At 44.1% G+C, this 19,970-nt stretch overlaps 1 protein-coding gene across 1 annotated transcript in view; it reads left to right on the top strand.

The window, feature by feature from the left end:
• The window catches only part of LOC144784026 (syntaxin-binding protein 4-like), a 1,158,996-nt gene that overhangs the window by 491,110 nt on the left and 647,916 nt on the right, over nucleotides 1–19,970 (top strand). Inside the window, exons 12-13 of the mRNA XM_078662726.1 lie at nucleotides 13,573–13,645; nucleotides 16,155–16,249. Coding sequence (XP_078518852.1) covers nucleotides 13,573–13,645; nucleotides 16,155–16,249 — 168 coding nt within the window. The remainder of the gene's footprint in view (nucleotides 1–13,572; nucleotides 13,646–16,154; nucleotides 16,250–19,970) is intronic.

Here is a 19,970-nt window from a genome sequence, read left to right as displayed (position 1 = left end):
GTTATCCCGAAACCCGAGCCATGTCTCGGGCGATACCAAAAACCCGGGACATGTATCGGGTCTAGAGATTCATCAGTCCAACAAGTACCGACTTGCACCCACCTGGGTGATCCACTATTGAACTAAAAGTACCAGAGTCCCGAGGGGCGATCCGGAGGAGGGGCTAGCGGTGTGCGCTCCATTGCGGTGGTTTCTACTAATTGGCTCCATTGAGCTTTGAGCCGACGGGCTCCTGGATGCTGCCCTGCGTGCCGGTTCGGGCATCGAGGCCATTGACGGTTGTTTGGCGGCCTTCTCCTCCACCCCTAACCATTTCTCTACTGAGGAGGGAAGTTATCCCGAAACCCGAGCCATGTCTCTGGCGATACCAAAAACCCGGGACATGTATCGGGTCTAGAGATTCATCAGTCCAACAAGTACCGACTTGCACCCACCTGGGTGATCCACTATTGAACTAAAAGTACCAGAGTCCCGAGGGGCGATCCGGAGGAGGGGCTAGCGGTGTGCGCTCCATTGCGGTGTTTTCTACTAATTGGCTCCATTGAGCTTTGAGCCGACGGGCTCCTGGATGCTGCCCTGCGTGCCGGTTCGGCCATCGAGGCCATTGACGGTTGTTTGGCGGCCTTCTCCTCCACCCCTAACCATTTCTCTACTGATGAGGGAAGTTATCCCGAAACCCGAGCCATGTCTCGGGCGATACCAAAAACCCGGGACATGTATCGGGTCTAGAGATTCATCAGTCCAACAAGTACCGACTTGCACCCACCTGGGTGATCCACTATTGAACTAAAAGTACCAGAGTCCCGAGGGGCGATCCGGAGGAGGGGCTAGCGGTGTGCGCTCCATTGCGGTGGTTTCTCCTCCCTCACCATGACCCGACAGATCAATGCTGTTGCATCCACCTGCTTTAAAACCCTCCCCATCCTCTGCAAAATCTTCAAGTGGATCCCCCCCCCCAAAGCCAGAAAGACCATCACTCATGCACTCATAACAAGTAGACTGGGCAGCCGAAATGCCCTCTACGCTGGATTCAACAAATCCCTGCCACGCAAACTCCAGAGCATCCAGAACACTGCGTCCAGACTCATCCTCGGCATCCCACGGCATGAACACATCACTCATCACCTGCGAGACCTCCACTGACTCACCGTCGAGAAGAGAGTAACCTTTAAGCTACTCACCCGCGCCTACAAATCCCTCCACAACAGTGGACCTAAATACCTCAACGAAAGAGTCTCCTTCTACATACCCAAAAGGAACCTCCGCTCCGCCGACCTTGCCCTTGCAGAAACCCCTGTGCATCCGCAGAGCAAGAACGGGTGGAAGAACCTTCTCCTACATCGTGGCCAAGACCTGGAACGAGCTCCCGATCAACATCAGATGTGCTCCCACCCTAAACATCTTCATTAAGACCCTCAAGACCTGGCTCTTCAACTGACCAGGGCTGCTCCCCCCTAGCGTCTCGACACCCTCAAGGGTGAGTAGCACGCTTAGAATTCCCTGATTGACTGACTGAACCAAGAGACTTACTGGGTTTTTTATGTTGCTGGAGGTGCTGCAGAATTCCCTGAAGCTCCTGACAACATAAAAAAATGGTGGTAAAAAATGATAGTGTCTGCCCATTCTATGGACATCACCCCCAAATAAATTATGTCAATAGTTCTTGCAGAGCAATATGTGGCGCTCCGTGAAGGAGCAGTGAATATATGAGCGGCTCTGGCTGTTCATTTATTATTCATTTTTTCTCAAACATTTTTCTGCTTTTTATTTCATACAGGCTGCGAGGGGAGCCCCAGGCCCCACACAGCCACGCCAGCTTCCTGCAGGCGGCCGTATCTCTCGAGGCCTCCCAGAAACCTGTTTTTGTATTTATTTAAGGGTGCCCCGGTTTTAATATACACACACACACACACGCACACACACACACATTACCTACTGGCAGTCGGACCAAGTTATCATAGGAAAATCGCAACATTCTATTCCCAATAACTTTGGCGCCGATTGACGAATCTTCGCGAAAGTTTCAAAACTAATTAAACTAATTCTTTGTCGATATCAGCTCCTATGTTGAAAGTTTGGGGGTGATTCGTCAAGGGGGAGCCGAGAAAAAAGGGGGGTCCCAAAACGTGTTTCTTCATGTTAATTTCCATAGGAAACTTTAGATAAGGCTACAGGTCGAACGGGTGAACGGAATTCCCCCAAATTTGGCAGGGAGAAGAGTTTCGATATAGAAAGCACGCCTTTGTTTATTTGGTGTAAATCCATTCAGTAGTTTTTGAGAAATATCGAAATTTACAGATATCGATATTTGGGAATGCTGCCATCTGATTGGCTGAGGCGTTACGAGCAGGAGATTTGCTGCTTATTGGGTGCGAGTGGTTGCAACTAGGAAGTGTTTTGTGATTTCGTTGAAGCGAGTAAGGGGAAAAAAGGGCAAAAAAGTAGGAAAGGAGGGTAGAAGCACTGTAAGCTTTGTGGGGGAGTGCGAAGCGAAGTAGTCACTGTTACTGGTCTGAAAGTGCGGTGTTGCTCAAACTGACATGGTTCTGATATGATATGGTGCTACACTCGGGTATGAAACCGAGATCCTAAACCGTGAGGTCATTCCTGTAAAGTGATGTGGCTGGTGTTTGTAGCATATGTGTGCAAGTGTGCCAGTAGGCGTTTATACCATGCAGGGAGTGGGAAGCGAACTACTGACCGCTATTGTGTGTTTATAGTGTGCGGGAAGCGAAGTACTCACGCCTAGCGGTGTGAAGACTTGGGGATAAAATCAAGGTGATTTCTGTAAAGGGATGGGCTCTAGGCGCTGTAGTATACACGTGCAAGTAGTGTTAGTAGGCGTTTATACCATACAGGGAGTGGGAAGCGAACTACTGACCGGTATCATGCGTTTACACTATCCCGGAAGTGGGAAGCGAAGTACTCACGCCTACCGGTGTGAAGACTTGGGGATGAAACCGGGTGATTGTTGTAAAGGGATGGGCTCTGGGTGCTGTAGCATACCTGTGGAAATAGTGTTAGTTTGCGTTCATACAATATAGGGAGTGGGAAGCGAACTACTTACCCCTACCGGTCTCAAGACTCGTGGATAAAACCATGAGCTCTTACTGTAAAGTCATGTGCTGTGCGTAGTATTTCAATGTAAGTCATAGTAGAATGTTAGTATGTAATTCTACTAGAATCTAAGTATGTAATGTTAGAATGTAGGGCTGTCATGAGGGGAACCTTGCAGGGTTTTTACACAGTGCTGGAGAAAACGGGTGCCTTGCTGTCTGCTCCTGTTGGTGGCTGTTTCAGGTGTCTTGTTTTCCTGTAATAAATTTACTTATTGGATCCACTGCTGTCTGCCTTTCACTACATAAATTTGGCGAGGAGCGGGAGAAGGTCAAAATAAGGCACCACTCACTAATATTTCAAAATTACGCTAGGTCAGCATAGGGGTGTGAATAATTATTCCGGGGACCTGGGCGTTGTTCAGTTCCTGCCTGGCAGGAAGCTTACTTATGTGTGTTTCTTTTGTAGTTTTGACATTGCAGAGTGTGCAAATTACAGTAGTGTAGCATGTGTTGGGAGGGCAGCAACTATCGCTAATGAGATGGTGTTTGAAAAGATTGAATGGTGAACATCACATGTCGTTGTCAAGGTTGTGGATCTGCGCAGACACGTATGTCAATGGTGTGCGGTATTATTGAAAGTGTTGCTCTCGCAAAGTGTACACATGTGAATGTGTTCGGAGGGAGGATCAGCAGTGAGGTTACTTCATACACAGTGATAACGCTTATTACAGTCAAGCAACGCATGTCTAATTTGTGAATCCGAAAGTCTCATATATAACACACCAGAATATTGGTAAAGCGTGTCAATAGAGCGTACAGCAAAATAAATCTACACATTGTTGTTTACTGTTTGTGACATGTGATCTAGGATGTATACTCTGCTCGTGGCTTCTGATACTTCTTAGAGCCACGAATACCCAGGCCGAAAGGGAGCACAATAATGTGCACACACACACACCAGGGGCATCATGTAACACATATTTGTTTTTTGATGTATCGTTTGTGGTGCATGGCGATCACACGTGGAAGGCTAATGTACAGACCGTGAATATTCATCAAGATGATCGTTGCATGTTGTGTGTAGTATAAGATATGTGTACACAGCAAAAAAACTTTTCAAAAAAGGTCTCTAAGCAGAAGAGGTGTCTCTCATCAAACGCTGTAGAGAGAATGAGTAAAATGGGTGGGGTCGTCCAACTGTGACAACGGGAAATGTTATGAAGCAATGAAATGCTTTTTTTTTAAGGTCACATGGCAATCGTGCACCGAGTGTGCAAGGAGGCTGCACCCGACGCGTTTTTGACAAATATATTTATCATAATATAAGTTTATTACATTTAGAAATATTTAAATGTTTTAAATATTTTATATTATTGCTTGTTCTCATATACTGTTTAAAGTTATTTAGATATACTTTTGAGACAAAAAAATGAGGGAATGGGCACCTGGTGCGACACTGGGGGCCCGATTCACAGAATGAACTTAAGACTAAATCCTAAACTTACTACTATTTGGTATTCACAGAATGCACTTACTACTTTCGGGATTCACAGAGTGAACTTACTACTTTCAGTATTCACAGAATAGATTTAAGACTACTAACTCTAAGTCCGAACTCGGGCCGTAAATTCCGGCCCAGAGGCGGAGCTTCCAGCTTGGGGGCGGAGTTTCCGGCCCGGAGTCGGAGCTTGCGGCCCAGAGTTGTAGATTTCAGCATTGGCAAAAATCCCCACCTCAGAGCCGGAAGCTCCGCCTCCAAGCCGCAAGCTCCGCCTCTGGGCCGCAAGCTCCGCCCCCAAGCCAGAAGCTCCGCCTCCGGGCCGGAATTTACGGCCCGAGTTCGGACTTAGAGTTAGTAGTCTTAAATCTATTCTGTGAATACCGAAAGTAGTAAGTTTATTCTGTGAATCCCGAAAGTAGTAAGTTCACTCTGCGAATCCCGAAAGTAGTAAGTGCATTCTGTGAATACCAAATAGTAGTAAGTTTAGGATTTAGTCTTAAGTTCATTCTGTGAATCGGGCCCTATATGTCTGTGACGTAACACAGGGCATGGCAGAGTGTACTTGTTGCATAGGCAACGCGGAGCGGGAGCGACCCCATACGTACATGACGTAACGTGTGGCTTGGTACTGTGTACCTGTCGGATACCAAAGTAGCAGCTGGGGTGACTTCATGCGTATATGATGTTATAAGGGATGCGGTGCCACAAAGTCGTCGGATACGAAATGTGCATCATTTACGAGTTTAGCAACATGGCAGGTAGGGTTTGCGTGGTGATGGAGCTTGGTACTCTACCGGTAAGGGAATGCAGTTTTCTCCGGAAAAACAAATATATATACATATTTTTGGGGAAGGTATAAAACATTACATAATTTTTAAAGTTAAAAAAAGAAGTATTATAGAGTTCCAAAATATTTTTTTAAAAATTGAAAAAATATAGGTTTTAGAAACATAAAAATATGAAATTAACATTTCAAATACCTTTGAAATTCACTGAAAAAACCATAGGTTTCAGGCACGTTATAGTTAGGAATTAGCATTTAAAAAACCTTAGAAATTCACTAAAAAACACATAGGTTTCAGGGACGTTATAGTTAGTTGGACATTTGACTCATGTAAAGCCAGAGAAATTCGCCTGTTATAGTTAGTTGAGCTAACTATAACTTGCGCGCCCGCAATGCACTGCTGATGATGTCACATATTACATCACTCATGACATGGTTAGTGACATCACTGATGACATCACTGATGACATCTCAAATGACATCACTGATGACATCACTCATGGCATCATCCACCTGACAATCTGATGCACATACTGATGCTCTAATATAAACGTTGATACACCCATTCTAAAATTCAGGCTATTATTTTTGAAACCGTACACAGAAGAATACCATATGCTACATAGCACTCACTATTTTCTAGGTCTACACACACATCCAGTCACTTATACTTGTAGTTACTCATCAATACAGGACATAATATGAACTCATACCTCTATACATGCAGTCCCACTCTGCCACTCATCCATAGAGTTACTCACACACCTAGCCAGTAAAGCAAAGAATCAATCACATACCCATTTAGTCGTGAATACAGTTATACACACCAACTTCATTATTTTTAGACATACCACATCACTTATTTATACAGATACTAACACATTTTTACTGTCTTATACAATCACTGATAGAAGCAGACACGTATTTATACACTCACTCTTTCAATAACTTACTCTCATGAATAGTCATTAATATACTCCAACACTCACATCTACTGCTTTAATACATATGTAGTTACTCACAGATATACCACTGAGACATGTATTCACTCACCAACACACCCATAGACACACTAACTCACCCATACAGCCCTTCCCAGATGCACTTTTTAATCCATAAAACCTCTGAATCACCCACTCAGACATCTATGCAGAGACTCATATCCCCCCCCATGTACCCACCCACACAGACACTCAGGGACTCATACAGATACTCTGACAACAAATCAATAACCTACATAGACACTCATGTAGTTATTCAGCAACCCATGCAGTTGCTTACACACCAACTGAGAGACAAATACAGACTTTTACACAGTTTAGTCATTAACCCATGCATTTAGTAAGACATGTTCAATCACTCACATATACAGTCAGTCACGCACCTACTAACGGATCCCTTTAGGCATTTGTAAATGCATTCATTCTTCAATACACCTTGGCATATATATATAAAACATATTTAACCTTTACAGAAACACACATTCACTGGATGATGTCATGAGTGATGCCATTTGAGATGTCATCAGTGATGTCACTGACCATTTCATGAGTGATGTAATATGTGACATCATCAGCAGTGCATTGCGGGCGCGCAAGGTATAGTTAGCTCTACTAATTATAACAGGCAAATTTCTCTGTTTATGAGACAAATGTCCAACTAACTTTAACGTCCCTGAAACCTATGGTTTTTTTAGTGAATTTCTAAGGTTTTTTAAATAATAATTCCTAACTATAACGTGCCTGAAACCTGTGTCTTTCTTAGTGAATATATATATATATATATATATATATATATATATATATCACAATATGTTTCTGGTCAAGTATGAATTATGATCAAAAGAATAAAATAATCACACATGGTTGACGCTTCATTTGAATCAATGATTGTTACAGCCCTTCTCTAGATGTAAATGTATGTGAGCTTGTAAAGCGCACTGCTACCCATCCGTAGGTTTACTGGCGCTGTATAACTCTGGGGAACCCGTCCTGGCTTTCCCTGTGGGATGGTCCCTGCTGGGAGTCCCCAAGGTGGAGCCAGGCATCCCCGGAATTGATGGGGCCGTTGTGGAGATTAGGCAAGCTAATGCCCAGAGTTGCAGAGTGGAACCCCTGATTAGAGTAAGCACCGAAGCGAGAACTATCGAGTGCGCTGACCCAAGGTCACGACCCTGCCGCGTCGGGAATTGAACCCTGGTCCCAGGCCGACTTCTGCTCCCGAGTCTGCCGCCTCTAACCAGTGAGCCACACTACTCCACTAGGGTGCATAATGGATCAATAATCATTACAGCCCCAGAGGGCATCAATTGAGTGCTAGCCTGGATGAGGGAAGGGTTTAGAAACTGCTGATTAAGAGGGGGAGAGGGAAGGATAGGTCAAAGAAACAGGGCAGGGAATGATGCATCGGGTGCACAGAGCACAATGAGCACCCACTCCGATTGGGATGTACATCCTGATTGGTTATGTACACATATGATAGGATTTGTAGTTTATGCTATTGGATCTATGGTGTTGTAATATTTTCTACTACGCTTTTGTATTGTTTGGTTTGTTTGCATGACTGCTATTTTATTAGAGCAAAAGAAGACAATGCATAATCCGAAACCTCCGTTCCTGAAATAGGATTCCTAAAATTAGTATGGCACCACCAGCAAATGCTTTGAATTTTGACTAAATCTGCTTTCACTCTGTACATGTGCTCCTTTTTGTGACCCTCTAAAACAGGCTTCCCAACAATGCATTTCAATAGGGACCCTATCCCAAAATCCCAAAATGTCTGCAACAACATGTTTCCATGTTGTGGGCAGTCAATCACGGGGAGGGACTCCCTCATAAGCCCTTTGAAGTAAGGGTGTGCTTATCCTGTCCCCTTTTATATTCATTTTTAATTCATTTTCAGGACACAGGGACCATGTCCCTGAGTCCTGTAATGGCTGCCACAACATATTGTTCAGGTTGTGACCAACTAATCAGGATTGACTAGTGCCTTTTAAAGTGGCCAGTCATGGCAAATCTGGACATGTCCTGCCCAGTTATCTCTATTTTATGAACCTTATTTTCTCAAAATCAGGGATACAGATTCACGACAAATCCAACAAGCAGACTCTCTGTGTAAAGATCTAGCTTTCTACCAAATTAGGTGTAATTCTGTTTAACTGTTTTTCATGTATCGTCATCTAAAGTTTCAGGACCACCCCTTTTTTCTTAGTCCCCTCCTGATGGATCACCCTGAAACTTTCCAGGAAGGTGCTGCAGTGGTTGAGCTTTTGTGGAAAGTTATTTGAAGAGATTTGTTAAATGGCTCACAAGTTATTAGCAAAACAAAAACACTCTTCATATTGAATTAAAAATACGTACACATTACACATTCAGCAGTGTCTACTGTGTGGTTATGGTTAGGCTGAACTTGGTGTTATTGGACGAATCTTGACAAAAAAAGTACTAGTGGCTAAGTTTCAGCATGTACATTTATCCAAGAAGGGAAAAATAAAGAGAGAGTCAAAAAACACTGAATGGAAATACTTCAGAACCCTCATGAAACTAAGAGGTCGATTTAGAGTTGGACAGCAACCGCAACATAGTGCCCTCTCCGCCAAATTGAAGATCCGCCCACCTTATTCAGAGACCAGTGGACCTTCATTATTTCGACGGTGGAGACTACTCTGTCTCCGCTGCCCACTTAAACCTCTGATGGCCTGACAGAGTAAGGGCTGTCGGCGGTTTGGCCATGAGTCCGCCCAACCAATTCAGAGTGGGCAAACACATTTTCAGATGGATAGTCTGTGCCAGGTAAAACCTGGCGGTAAGGGGCAGTGAAAACTGTAAAATGCTCCCCTCATCATGGGAGAAAACTCCCTTGGAGAGGAGGGCATTGTTTTGTTTACATTTCAAACTAAAATCTCACTTTTGCATTTTGTTAAGTCTATAAAATAAACTTTGTAAGTTTGCCGTGTGACTCCCTCATATTGACAGAGCTGTCCAACAAACGTACGATACAGTGACAGGAAATGCTGTGAAGGAGGTTCCTGCTAATGGTAGAGATGGCTGCTGTGCCAGCGTATATCTCAAAATTTGGCAGACAGGGACTCCATCAGAGCCATGAAGTACTTTATTTATATAGATATCTTCATTATTAATTTGTGGATCCTTCAAGGCAGATTTGTCTATATTAAGGTTATATTTCTATGCTGCTGAAACTTGTTTAATGTCATAAGGTGTATTGGGAATGCGCTTTCCTCTGTTTTTCAAGTTTAAAAATGTCTCTTGTGTTGGTGTTCAGCTCTTTACATGGCAGGACTTGAAAGTTTGTCTATGACGTTTTAGCAGTTAGAGTGTGTAGAGGGTGGCAACAGTCCTGAACATTGTGGAAATATGGAGGTGGTTTGTGTCAGATATAGCAAGCCTTAATTTGCAAGTGTTAAGGGTGCCACCTGGATGTTCACCTAAAGCCAGTATTTTAACGCTCACCAGTACATACTCTAAACAGTAAATGTAAGAAGAAAACACTTTAAAATGAGTCCTACTGCTGCGCTAATGACCCCAGATTAGTAGTTAAAGAAAGACACAAAGGCCTTGTTAAAAATGAATGCAGGCAATTTCATTTAGTTTCAACTAAAAAATCATGTCCTGGCCTTTGCAGAATGTTAAACCATCAACTGTTTTCCGGTATTTTTCACTGAGTAAGTTGGCAACCCTAGCAAGATTGAAATATGTTGAATTGGATAGTGTGGTTCTGCCTGGAGTGTTTAAGAAGTTTGCTGTTGGTGTGTAAGACATTACGGGATTTGCAATATTCTCTTTATATTGTGCTGGTACTAATGGGACCAAGTTGAGATCGATGAAGGTGGGGGGCTCAAAGGATGCTAGTTTCAGGCACTTGGGGGCATGTTGAAAAGAAAAGTAATGGAGCGCCACATTAGCCTTCTTGGCTTAATGCCACGCTCTGTCACTTTTGAAACATAGGGCTGTACCATATTTACAACAATACGGTGCAGCCCTGTGTTCCCCCTTGCCCTGGTGCTAATTACAGCTGCGTAGCACGGACGCAGGCCCCCTTTCACCATAGCGCAAGGGTGCCTGCATTGCGGGAATGATTGTTTACATGCAGGAAGGTGCTCCTTCCTGCACATAAACAATCTTAAATGGCAAGTTGTAACTTCTATGTGTGCTACTTTGAGCAGCACACATAGAAGTTGCAACTCTTAATTTTTCAAAGGATTGTTTATGTGCAGGAAGGGACACCTTCCTGCACATGAACAATCATGCCTGGCGTTTTGCTGTTTTAATGTGTGCTGCGCAATGCATTTCTCCTCGTTGCGCCATGTTAAGACCAGTTTTTTTTGGGGTCTTAATTTTGGCGCTGCCCCATATTTACCCCACCCTTGTAAATATGGGGCAGCATCAAAATCAATGGGCGTTGCGGGGGAACGCCCACCGCAACACCATTGCCTACCCCGTTCACGCAAAGCATAAAATGAAAGGGTGCCTTATTTACATGGCAGCTTTAAGGCACATTAAGTAGATTAACGCATCTTTGTAAATGAGGTCAATTCCACAGCACCACATTCCTGTGGCGATAGAGGCTTCTAAATATGCAAACCACAACTAGGTACGGTGTCGGTAGGAACTAAAGGGGCACAAGGCCCCGGACCGGGTCAAGCACCTCCTACTATGAGTTGTGGGAGGACCGTTCAAAACAGGAAGGCCATCCTTACTGGAAGAGGATGCCTCACACACATAACAGAATCATGCTTCATCATCTGTGTCACCAGTTTTGTTAGAGGTGTTTGTGAAGGATTATGTAGCCACCTAGAATGAGCTCATTAAAGATAGGAATGAATGTGGGGATTAGTATGGTGCAAGTCCTCTTTCCATGGTGACTAGTGCAACTAGATCCATGGTGGTCATGTGGTCTATGGTTTCTGCTGCCAGACCTAAGGTGAATATGGTGGTTTATGTTATGTTCCATTATGTTATGTTATATTATGTTATGTTGGTTTGTAGACCACACTATCATCCAGGAGGGTATCCTAGCACCGAGCTGGTGTGATACTAATCAAACCTAGGGCCTAGTGATACTTCTTAAATGCCAGGCCTACAGCTTCTTGCAGAATTCATTAAGTCAGCATTAGTTCTTTGGATAACATCAGGAGCAGTTTAGAAAAGGCTGTCAAGTCCAGTGGCGGGTTGTAGCTGCTGTAAATGACAGTGATTTGGTGGCTGAAGAATTGAAAGCGACTGTTGCAGAGTTCCTGCCAGTAGGTGATTGAGTTGGGAGTGACCACTAATGAGGGGAAATTCTTCACAATGCTAACATTTCCTTGCTTCTGTTGGGGCGGGCATTAATGCGGTCTACCATGTGGCATGCCGTTGGATTGGTGTTTGATACGGGTGGAGTTAATATGGTTGTATGAGATAATAGTCATGTTTCTTGTTCTGTGTATGCAATCAAGGTAGTGGCTTACATGGTTGGTGAAGCGCTGAGCTCTGGCACAACATGCCTTGAAGGTGCTATAAGTGCCAAGAAGGGTTTGGCTTGGGTTGCCATCTTTAGCTGGTTTGATCCTTTTATGGGGACATGTTGCCGAGGATCAGCTGTTGGCAAATCGTTTAGAGTGGGATAGACAAATCCCGCAATCACTGAATGTCAGCTATTGGGGGGACTTCATGGGAGAAATGGGTAGGATCAAAATGTTATGGTGGTGGGTCTTCCAGAATAGAATGAGGAGGCCCAAAGCTCCTTTTAAAAATGCCAAGAATGGATAAAAAGGCCAATTTCAGCGTTTTTTCTACCTTCCTTTAACTTGATGTTGATCCGAGTCCATAAAATGTATATATGTAGTTATTACTGTCATTTATACATATTGTATTATTTTATCTGCAAAAACATCTAGCTAAACGTCTGTGCTGAAATAATGGGTGCTGCACTTTGTAGTTTAATCCTCCGAAAGAGTACTCAGTGGATCAGGAATAGAATAAATACATGCACGCATGACCCTACAATAATGCATATCATATGAGGGTGATGAAGAGCTGCACCCTCCATCTTAAAAAATAAAATACTTGTTTATTGAATGCATAATATTAATAGTATTGTGTGTACCAATTATAACCAAGCACACTTCCAATGGACCTCAGATAACTTTAAATCTATTGTTTATTAGTTAGGAGGGACTATAATAATAGATGAAATGTGCTTTTTAATGGCAGACCACACAGCACAATATACAAATGACTAGTAGGTCTTTCATTTAGTGGATTCCAAGTTAGACAAAGGAAGATGAACATGGTCCTTCTGCTTCTTGCAGTGGTAACATTCAACTGTAACTGAGGCATAGCCTTACTTACTTACTGCCCATTATGTCATGTAGACCAGAAAGAAAGGACATCCACTTCTGTCTGTCGTTGGCACGTTTCTGTACAATGCCCCAGCTGTGGATTAGTGTCTTTGTTTCTGTTTCCACTGTGACACAAAATTCTAACAGTGTTTCTCCATTGTTATTTATTGCTCCACATAATTCCTGTCCCATGGCTTTGTCATGTTAATTGTTGTCATTTGCCACTTTACCATTCAAGTCTCCCATCAAAACCTTCAGGTTGTGGTTCGGCACGGCTTCAAGCTCAACTTGCATCTTTTGGTAGAATATGCCCTTGAATGTTTCTTCTGTGTTATTTGTTGGAGCATAGCCCTTACTATTCATGCATATGAGAGCTATCCAAATGGCAATAACAGAATTCATAAAAAGAAATGTCCATATTCAGAGGAAAACTATGTATCAGCAATGAGCCTAGATTATTAGAGACAACACTTACTATGATTATTTCTCACAAGAAAACATTGCAATTACCACAGCTTTATTTTTGTCTGTTTTGTAAAGAGATCATCTAAAAGTGCTTTGATTAGGGATACAAGTCTCAGCAGTGGTGCTTGAAGTTGATATTCTTCTGGGTCTTTGTCTGGTTAGCAGTAGGGTCAGGCAGAAGGCTATGACATCCGAGGTGAGTCACGTACAGGCATGTGGAAATCCATCTAGAATGTATTTATTCCACAGCAGTTGATTTGCTATTTCCCCTTTACACTCAGGAGCAAGGTGGAAGTGTAATTATCTTACATTTCACTTTCTCTCATACATACGCACACACTTACTTACCATCCACCTCTCTTTCTTTTTCCCTCCCTTCTGCTCTGTGGATTTGTCAACTGTGGGTTTTCTTGTTTTCTTTTAGTGCAGGCAGGAGATCCATTTTCCTGTGCCTTCCCCATCTCCAGATATCTGCCCTCCAGAGCTGACAGTGTCAGGTAAGGCGAAGTAGAATCAAGATGTTCAGGAAAAGAATGTGGCGTATATCATGTCCGATATTATTGATTAAGTTACAAGCAGTGTCATGTTTCCAGGAGTGGTGCTTTTGGCAATTTGCACGGCACGTACTCACTAAATGGTGTCCTGATTTAGGGCTGATACTTGAGTAGCGGAACACTGATCTGGAAATGTATGCAATGCTTAATTCGTAAAAAAAATAGAAGCTGAGGCCCAAAGTTTTGCTGGGAAATCCATGGCCAGCCCTATCATGGATTGAGGTACCGAATACAGAATCTGTGCCGACTTGATTCCACCTCATGCCTCTAAAATAGACAACCAGACACTCCTTGACACTACTTTTCTATTTTTCCCTTCCTCCTCAGGGCCGGACTGGCAACCAAAACCGGCCCTGGCAAAGTGCTCGGCCGCCCCCCACCCCCCTCCTCGGGGGGTTGGGGGTGCTGCCGAGATCTTTGCAGGGGCCGGCTTTCGACTGATTTTGTTATAGGACCGATTTTGCAGCCCTGTAACAAAATCGGCCCCCAGGGGCCCAAAACTGGCCCCCACCCGTGCGATGCACCGGGGGATTGCCCAGTGCCCGCTATGGCCAGTCCGGGCCTGTTCCTCCTTCTTTACTCCTTTTGCGTTTTTCTTTCACTGCTCTGGATAAAATTCTGTTGGGGAAAAATAAGTGGCGGTCCCCCAAAAATGAGTGCTGGTGAGCCCCACGTGCAACCACTAGCTCAAATTAAGCCCTGTATGTATGGATGCAGTAGGTATCCTTTTCCGAGCTAGGGACATATTTATCAAACGTTCACACAACGTGGGTAGCAAGCAAAGTTGCTGCGCTGTAGTGATTGGGAGAGAGATGAAAAGTGGCAAATCTAAGATATGGTGGTCTTCATATCTCTCCTAGCTCCAGCACACTTGTGGCTGTCTAGCACCAACGCAGGCACCCTTGCACCATGCTGCAAGGGTGCTGGCATTACAGGCAGGATTGTTTTTGTGTAGGATAAAATACCTTTCTGTACAAAAAAATTTGCAGAGACATATTCTTCTTTTTATGCATGATGCACGAGTAGAAAGAGGAAATAACGAGGAGAAATAAACAAATGTCCCCTCATCACACCCCTCTCTGGTAGAACTACCTATTTCATGCAATTCCAGCTTTAAAAACCTTAGTATTTATGGAATTGCGTGAACGCCGATGCTCCATCCCTGGAATGTCTACGACTAAGAAATGTAACGCAACACAAACTGCTGTATTGCTTTACAAAGTCACACAAGGCCTTGCAAAACATACCTTGTGTGCCTTTGTGAACCCCAAATAAGCCTTTGTGTTTCCCTGAGTCCTTTTGCGTGAGGCAAGGATTGAAGAAAGACTTAGTAAATCTGCCCCCTAGTGTTTTAGCGATTGATACGTATGTTCAGATCCGGTGTGAAAGCAATAACTGTACTGCTGAAAGTAACATTTGAGTGGTGGGTATGCCCTTTAAAGCTAGCTGTATATGTTATTGTTTTACCGAGTTTTATATAATGCAAACTTGACCCGAACCGGGTATCAAAGCGCCTTACATAGCACCAGTTGCATTACATGAGGACACATTAATTTTTGTTAGGCACTGGGAAATTATGCGATTTGCCTAGAATCACAGGATGTTCAGCGTCATTGCCGAGACTCGAACCCAGTTCCCCTGTTTCGAGGTCAACTGCCCTAGCCGTTTGGCCAACTTCTCTCCCCAGATAGTGCCTACAGCTCAGGGATGGTACAACAGCAGTGGGCATCATTATGTTACTGTTACTTTAACAATTGGCATATTGTTCTTTTAGCAATTCCGTTTCTATTTCAGGCCCATGCACTTTAACAGAGGCTACTCAGTTCTAAGATAGAATTGGGTTTATTGTTCAGTGCCTGTTTAACAGAAGGGTCTTTCTAGGGTTGTCTGTTCAGAGTTCATATAATGGTCGTGGCTACTTTTTAGCAGGTTTTAGAGTTAACATATTGTGAAGCAGGTCTTAGTATTTTAGATGCACATGTTCTGTATAAGGTTGGCATTGGGGCAGTAGGATTCTGTTTGTGGATAACATTTTAGCAGATGTATCAGGGTTTTAGGAGTCTGTTAACAATGCAGTGCTAATATTTTAGCTTTAATTGTGTTGTTTAGAGCTAGTATTTTGGCATTGAGTGTAGTCTTTGATGCTGTTGTTAGGTGTATAAGGTTAAGCTCTAAGCAGTTGTTATACACTGAAATGTTTGTACAGTCTATACATTGTGTGTAGAGCACGTTTAAGTCGAGTATTGTAGTTGCAAGCAAATACCTATCAGGGTTTCGGAGTACCAGCCCACAGTTGAGGCCCACTTAAGGGATATTTTTTGGGGGGGGAAATTCCATATCTGTTGGAGACTTTTAGGAGAATGAAAGAATGGTGAACGTACTTCAATTTCAAGAAACTCGCTAAAGAAACCCCACCTCCCGTTGCTCACCTCACTGTCTCCCTCTCATTCAGCCCCCGCTTCTCCTGGTTTTCGGAGCTCTGCTGCTGGCCAGTCAAAAGTCACACTGGACCCGCACATCCGACTGAAAGAAGAGAAACTGGAGCTGGTGAGTGCCTCGGATCCTGTATGACAAGGGAATGTGGAACGGGTGTGCCCAGAATTGTGAGTGATAAGAGAAGCGATTACTGACAAGACTTTAGGGCAGAGGTCTCCAAACTTTTTGATGCCGAGACCCCCTTGTAAAACCTTTTTAGGCGTAAGGACCCCCTTCCGACAAAAGTTTCTAGACACTGGTACTCCTCATCATCAACTTTTGACAACCATAAATGCGCCTGTTAGACCTCATCACATCCCTCCATCATTCATCCACCCACACTTTCACACATCCATCCATCCACCCTTTCATCCTTCCATCCATCCTTCATCCTGGGGGTCGCGCCCCACAGATTGAAGACCGCTGCTTTAGGGCCTCACTGGGAGACAGAAACATGGAACCGGTGAATGGCCAAGATCACAGAGTGCGAGGGGCAGCTAGAGCAAGAGCATGGCTAGGATCTAGGGAAGGCACAGCCACTCTCGAGCACAGTGTTTTCTAATGGCATTTTGTTAGCATAGCTGATCTCTTAGGGTGAAAATGTTCTCTTGTTGCCATCCCAACACGTTTCTTCCCCTTTAAGGCCTGTGTGTATCCCCCTCTGGAGAGTTTCAGCATAGGCAATTTGTAGTTTCACCTGCACATGCATTATTCTCTTTGATGTAAATCCTCCCAGTTATCCTCTAACATATTTGGGGTCCATCCTATGTCAATAGTATAGGAATTCGTCATAGGTATATAGATAGAAGTTTAATTCCAGTCCTTTGAGGTAAGACTTTATATTAATTTCCTACATTAATATCAGTACTTTCAGCACGTGAATCACCTCATGTTCATTCCGAGACTTCCTAACTGTTTAAAATCTGCCCCTAAGATTGCAGTGGATAGTTCAATTACAGCAAAAGAAATTGCCTCTTATATGTGACCACTGTGTAAGGAATGTGATGCTTTTCTCCTCAAGGGCTCTAAAGGCTCTCTGGCTTTGCACATTTCGATTAACATTCTGCAGTAAATGTATGAGTTTGGCGAGGGCTGTCTGTTCTACAGTATAAGCAATAGGCCATGATTAGGGACGATTAGACATTGTGATTATATCCCCATAGCTTTATCTCCTGCCCATGTGCCCAAAACAGCCAACACCCCAGGTCACTCCCTTGAGCCCTAGGCAGCGCGCTAAAGCTGCAATGGCTGGTTGTAGAAGGACCTGGTGTTGAGACAGATCAGTACCTCAGGTGTAATACAGGAGTTGGAGTGGTTGCAGCAGGAGAAAAGCAGCCATGGGAAGAGGAGCATGATTGAACACATGTCCTTGCTCACAACTAGAGTTCATACAGAGACCCTACCCGTTTCAATCGGAAGTTGCCGCCATGAAGTCTGAGCCTCAGGGACACAGGTGCATCTGCTCAACAATATGCAAATGATCCTCAACTATATCTAAAACCAGTGACAAACACCTTACATACCCATCGGGTAAAACTATACAATTGAATGTTTAATAATTTCCCCAATGCTTAATTCCCCAGAAGCTGACTTCCCCTTATGTTTTTATAATGTTTTGGAATTATTCCTGGTTGTGCAATGTACTTTCCTACTTTTAGCACTGGCATACAGCTTCTTATATATGCTACTTTAACTTTACCAGCCGTCTCTGTGGATGGTTTAGCAATATTGAGACCCCCCCCCCCCATGGGCAAGGTGAATTATGCTCTGTAATTACAAAACTATGGGGGTGATGAATGCTTTTAAAAGGTGCACTTTGATTTTACGTTAGGTTTTATTCAAAATTAATCAGTTGATGACACTGCATGAATTTGCATGTCTTTCCAGAAATTTCAAACATTTGAATGTTTTACAGCTTCTTATTTATGTGGCTTTTACCCTATTTGCTTTGGTTTCTTAAAACCACAACTGTTCTACTGTATGCAATTCTACTCTACTTTACGCTACTCCAGTCTATGCTACTCTACTTTATGCTACTCCAATCTTCTTCTTTCTATTTTACTCTGCGCCACTCTATTACACTCCACTCTATGCCACTCCATGCCACTGTATGCTACTCCATGCCACTGTAAGCCACTCCATTCTAATCTATGCCACTCTACTGTATACTGTGCCATTTTACTCTATGCCACTCCACTCTTCTCAGTTACTCCACTCTAAGCCATTCCACTCTACTCTATCCACTCTACTCTATGCCACTCTGTCCACTCCACTCTGCACCACTCCACACTATGCCACTCCTCCCTCCATGCTACTCTCCACTCCATTTTACTCCACCCTTCTCTATGCTACTCCATTCTATGCTACTCTTCTCTATGCCACTCCACTGTACTTTATGCCACTATACTCTATACCACTCCCTACCACTGTATTCTATTCCACACCATTCTATGCCACTCCACTCCACTCCCAACTACTCTACTCTATGCCACTTTGCTCTGTGCCTCCTCACTCTACTCTCTGCCACTCTCACCCCTCCGAGCCACTCCACTCCACTCTATTCCACTCTACACTCCACTCCATGTCACTCTATGGCATTCTACTCTATGCCTCCCCACTCTACTCTAAACAACTGTACACCACTGCACTCTATACGTCTCCACTCTATGCGACTCCACACCACTCTACTCTACTCCGCACCACTCCACTCTATGCCACTCTACTCTTCGCCACTCCTCTTCATACCACTTCACTCCACAATGCCATTCTGTGGCATTCTAAGCCACTCCACTCAATGCCACTCTTCTCTATGCCGCTCCACTCTACTCTATGCCACTCCACTCTACATCACTCCTTTCTACTCTATGCCGCACCATGCCACTCTACGCCACTCTACTCAACTCCACTCTACTCCATTTACTGCTAAACACCACTCTGCACCACTCCACACCACTTCACTCAGCTCTACTCCACTTCTTTGTGCCACTTCAGTCTCTGCCATTCTGCTCACATTTTACTCTATGCTGCACCATGCCTCTACTACGCCACTCTACTCAACTCTAAGACACTCCACAATATTCCACTCCGTGCCACTCTTTACCTCTCCACGCCACTCTATGCCACTCCACTCTTCCCCATTTCAAGCCATTCCATGCCATTGTCCACCTCTTCATGCCACTCTGCACCACTCTACCCCACTCTACTCCACTCTACTTCACTATTCTCTAAGCCACCCCACTCTACACCATCCCACTCTAAGCCATTCCACGCCACTCTACAACCCTCTTTGCCACTTCACTCTATTCCATGCCATTCTACGCCAATCTGTGTCACTCTACGCCACTCTACTCTACACCACTCTAACTACTCAACAATACACCACTCCACTCTATGCCACTCTGCTCTACGTCACTCCATGCCACTCTGCTCCTACTCCACTCCACACAATGCCATTCTACAACACTCTGCTGTGTGCCACTCTACTCAACGCCCCTCCACTCCACTCTACACCACTCTACACTACGTCACTCTACTCTACACTACACTTCTCAAACCACTCTGCTGTACACCACTCCACTCTCTGTCTCGCTACAACACTGCATGCCACTCTGCTCCTACTCCACTTCCCTCAATGCCACTCTACACCACTCCACTCTATACCACTCTACTCTATGCCACTCTACTCTATCCCACTCCATGCCACTCCACTCTACACTTCTCTTTGCTTCTCCATTCCACGCAACTCCATTCCACAATGTCAATCTATGGCATTCTACACCACTTGCTCTATGCC

Source organism: Lissotriton helveticus, chromosome 10 (assembly GCF_964261635.1).
Source record: "Lissotriton helveticus chromosome 10, aLisHel1.1, whole genome shotgun sequence".
NCBI classification, from domain to species: Eukaryota; Metazoa; Chordata; class Amphibia; order Caudata; family Salamandridae; genus Lissotriton; species Lissotriton helveticus.
The sequence above is the reverse complement of the archived record's forward strand: the minus strand, read 5'-3'. Positions and strand labels throughout refer to the sequence as shown.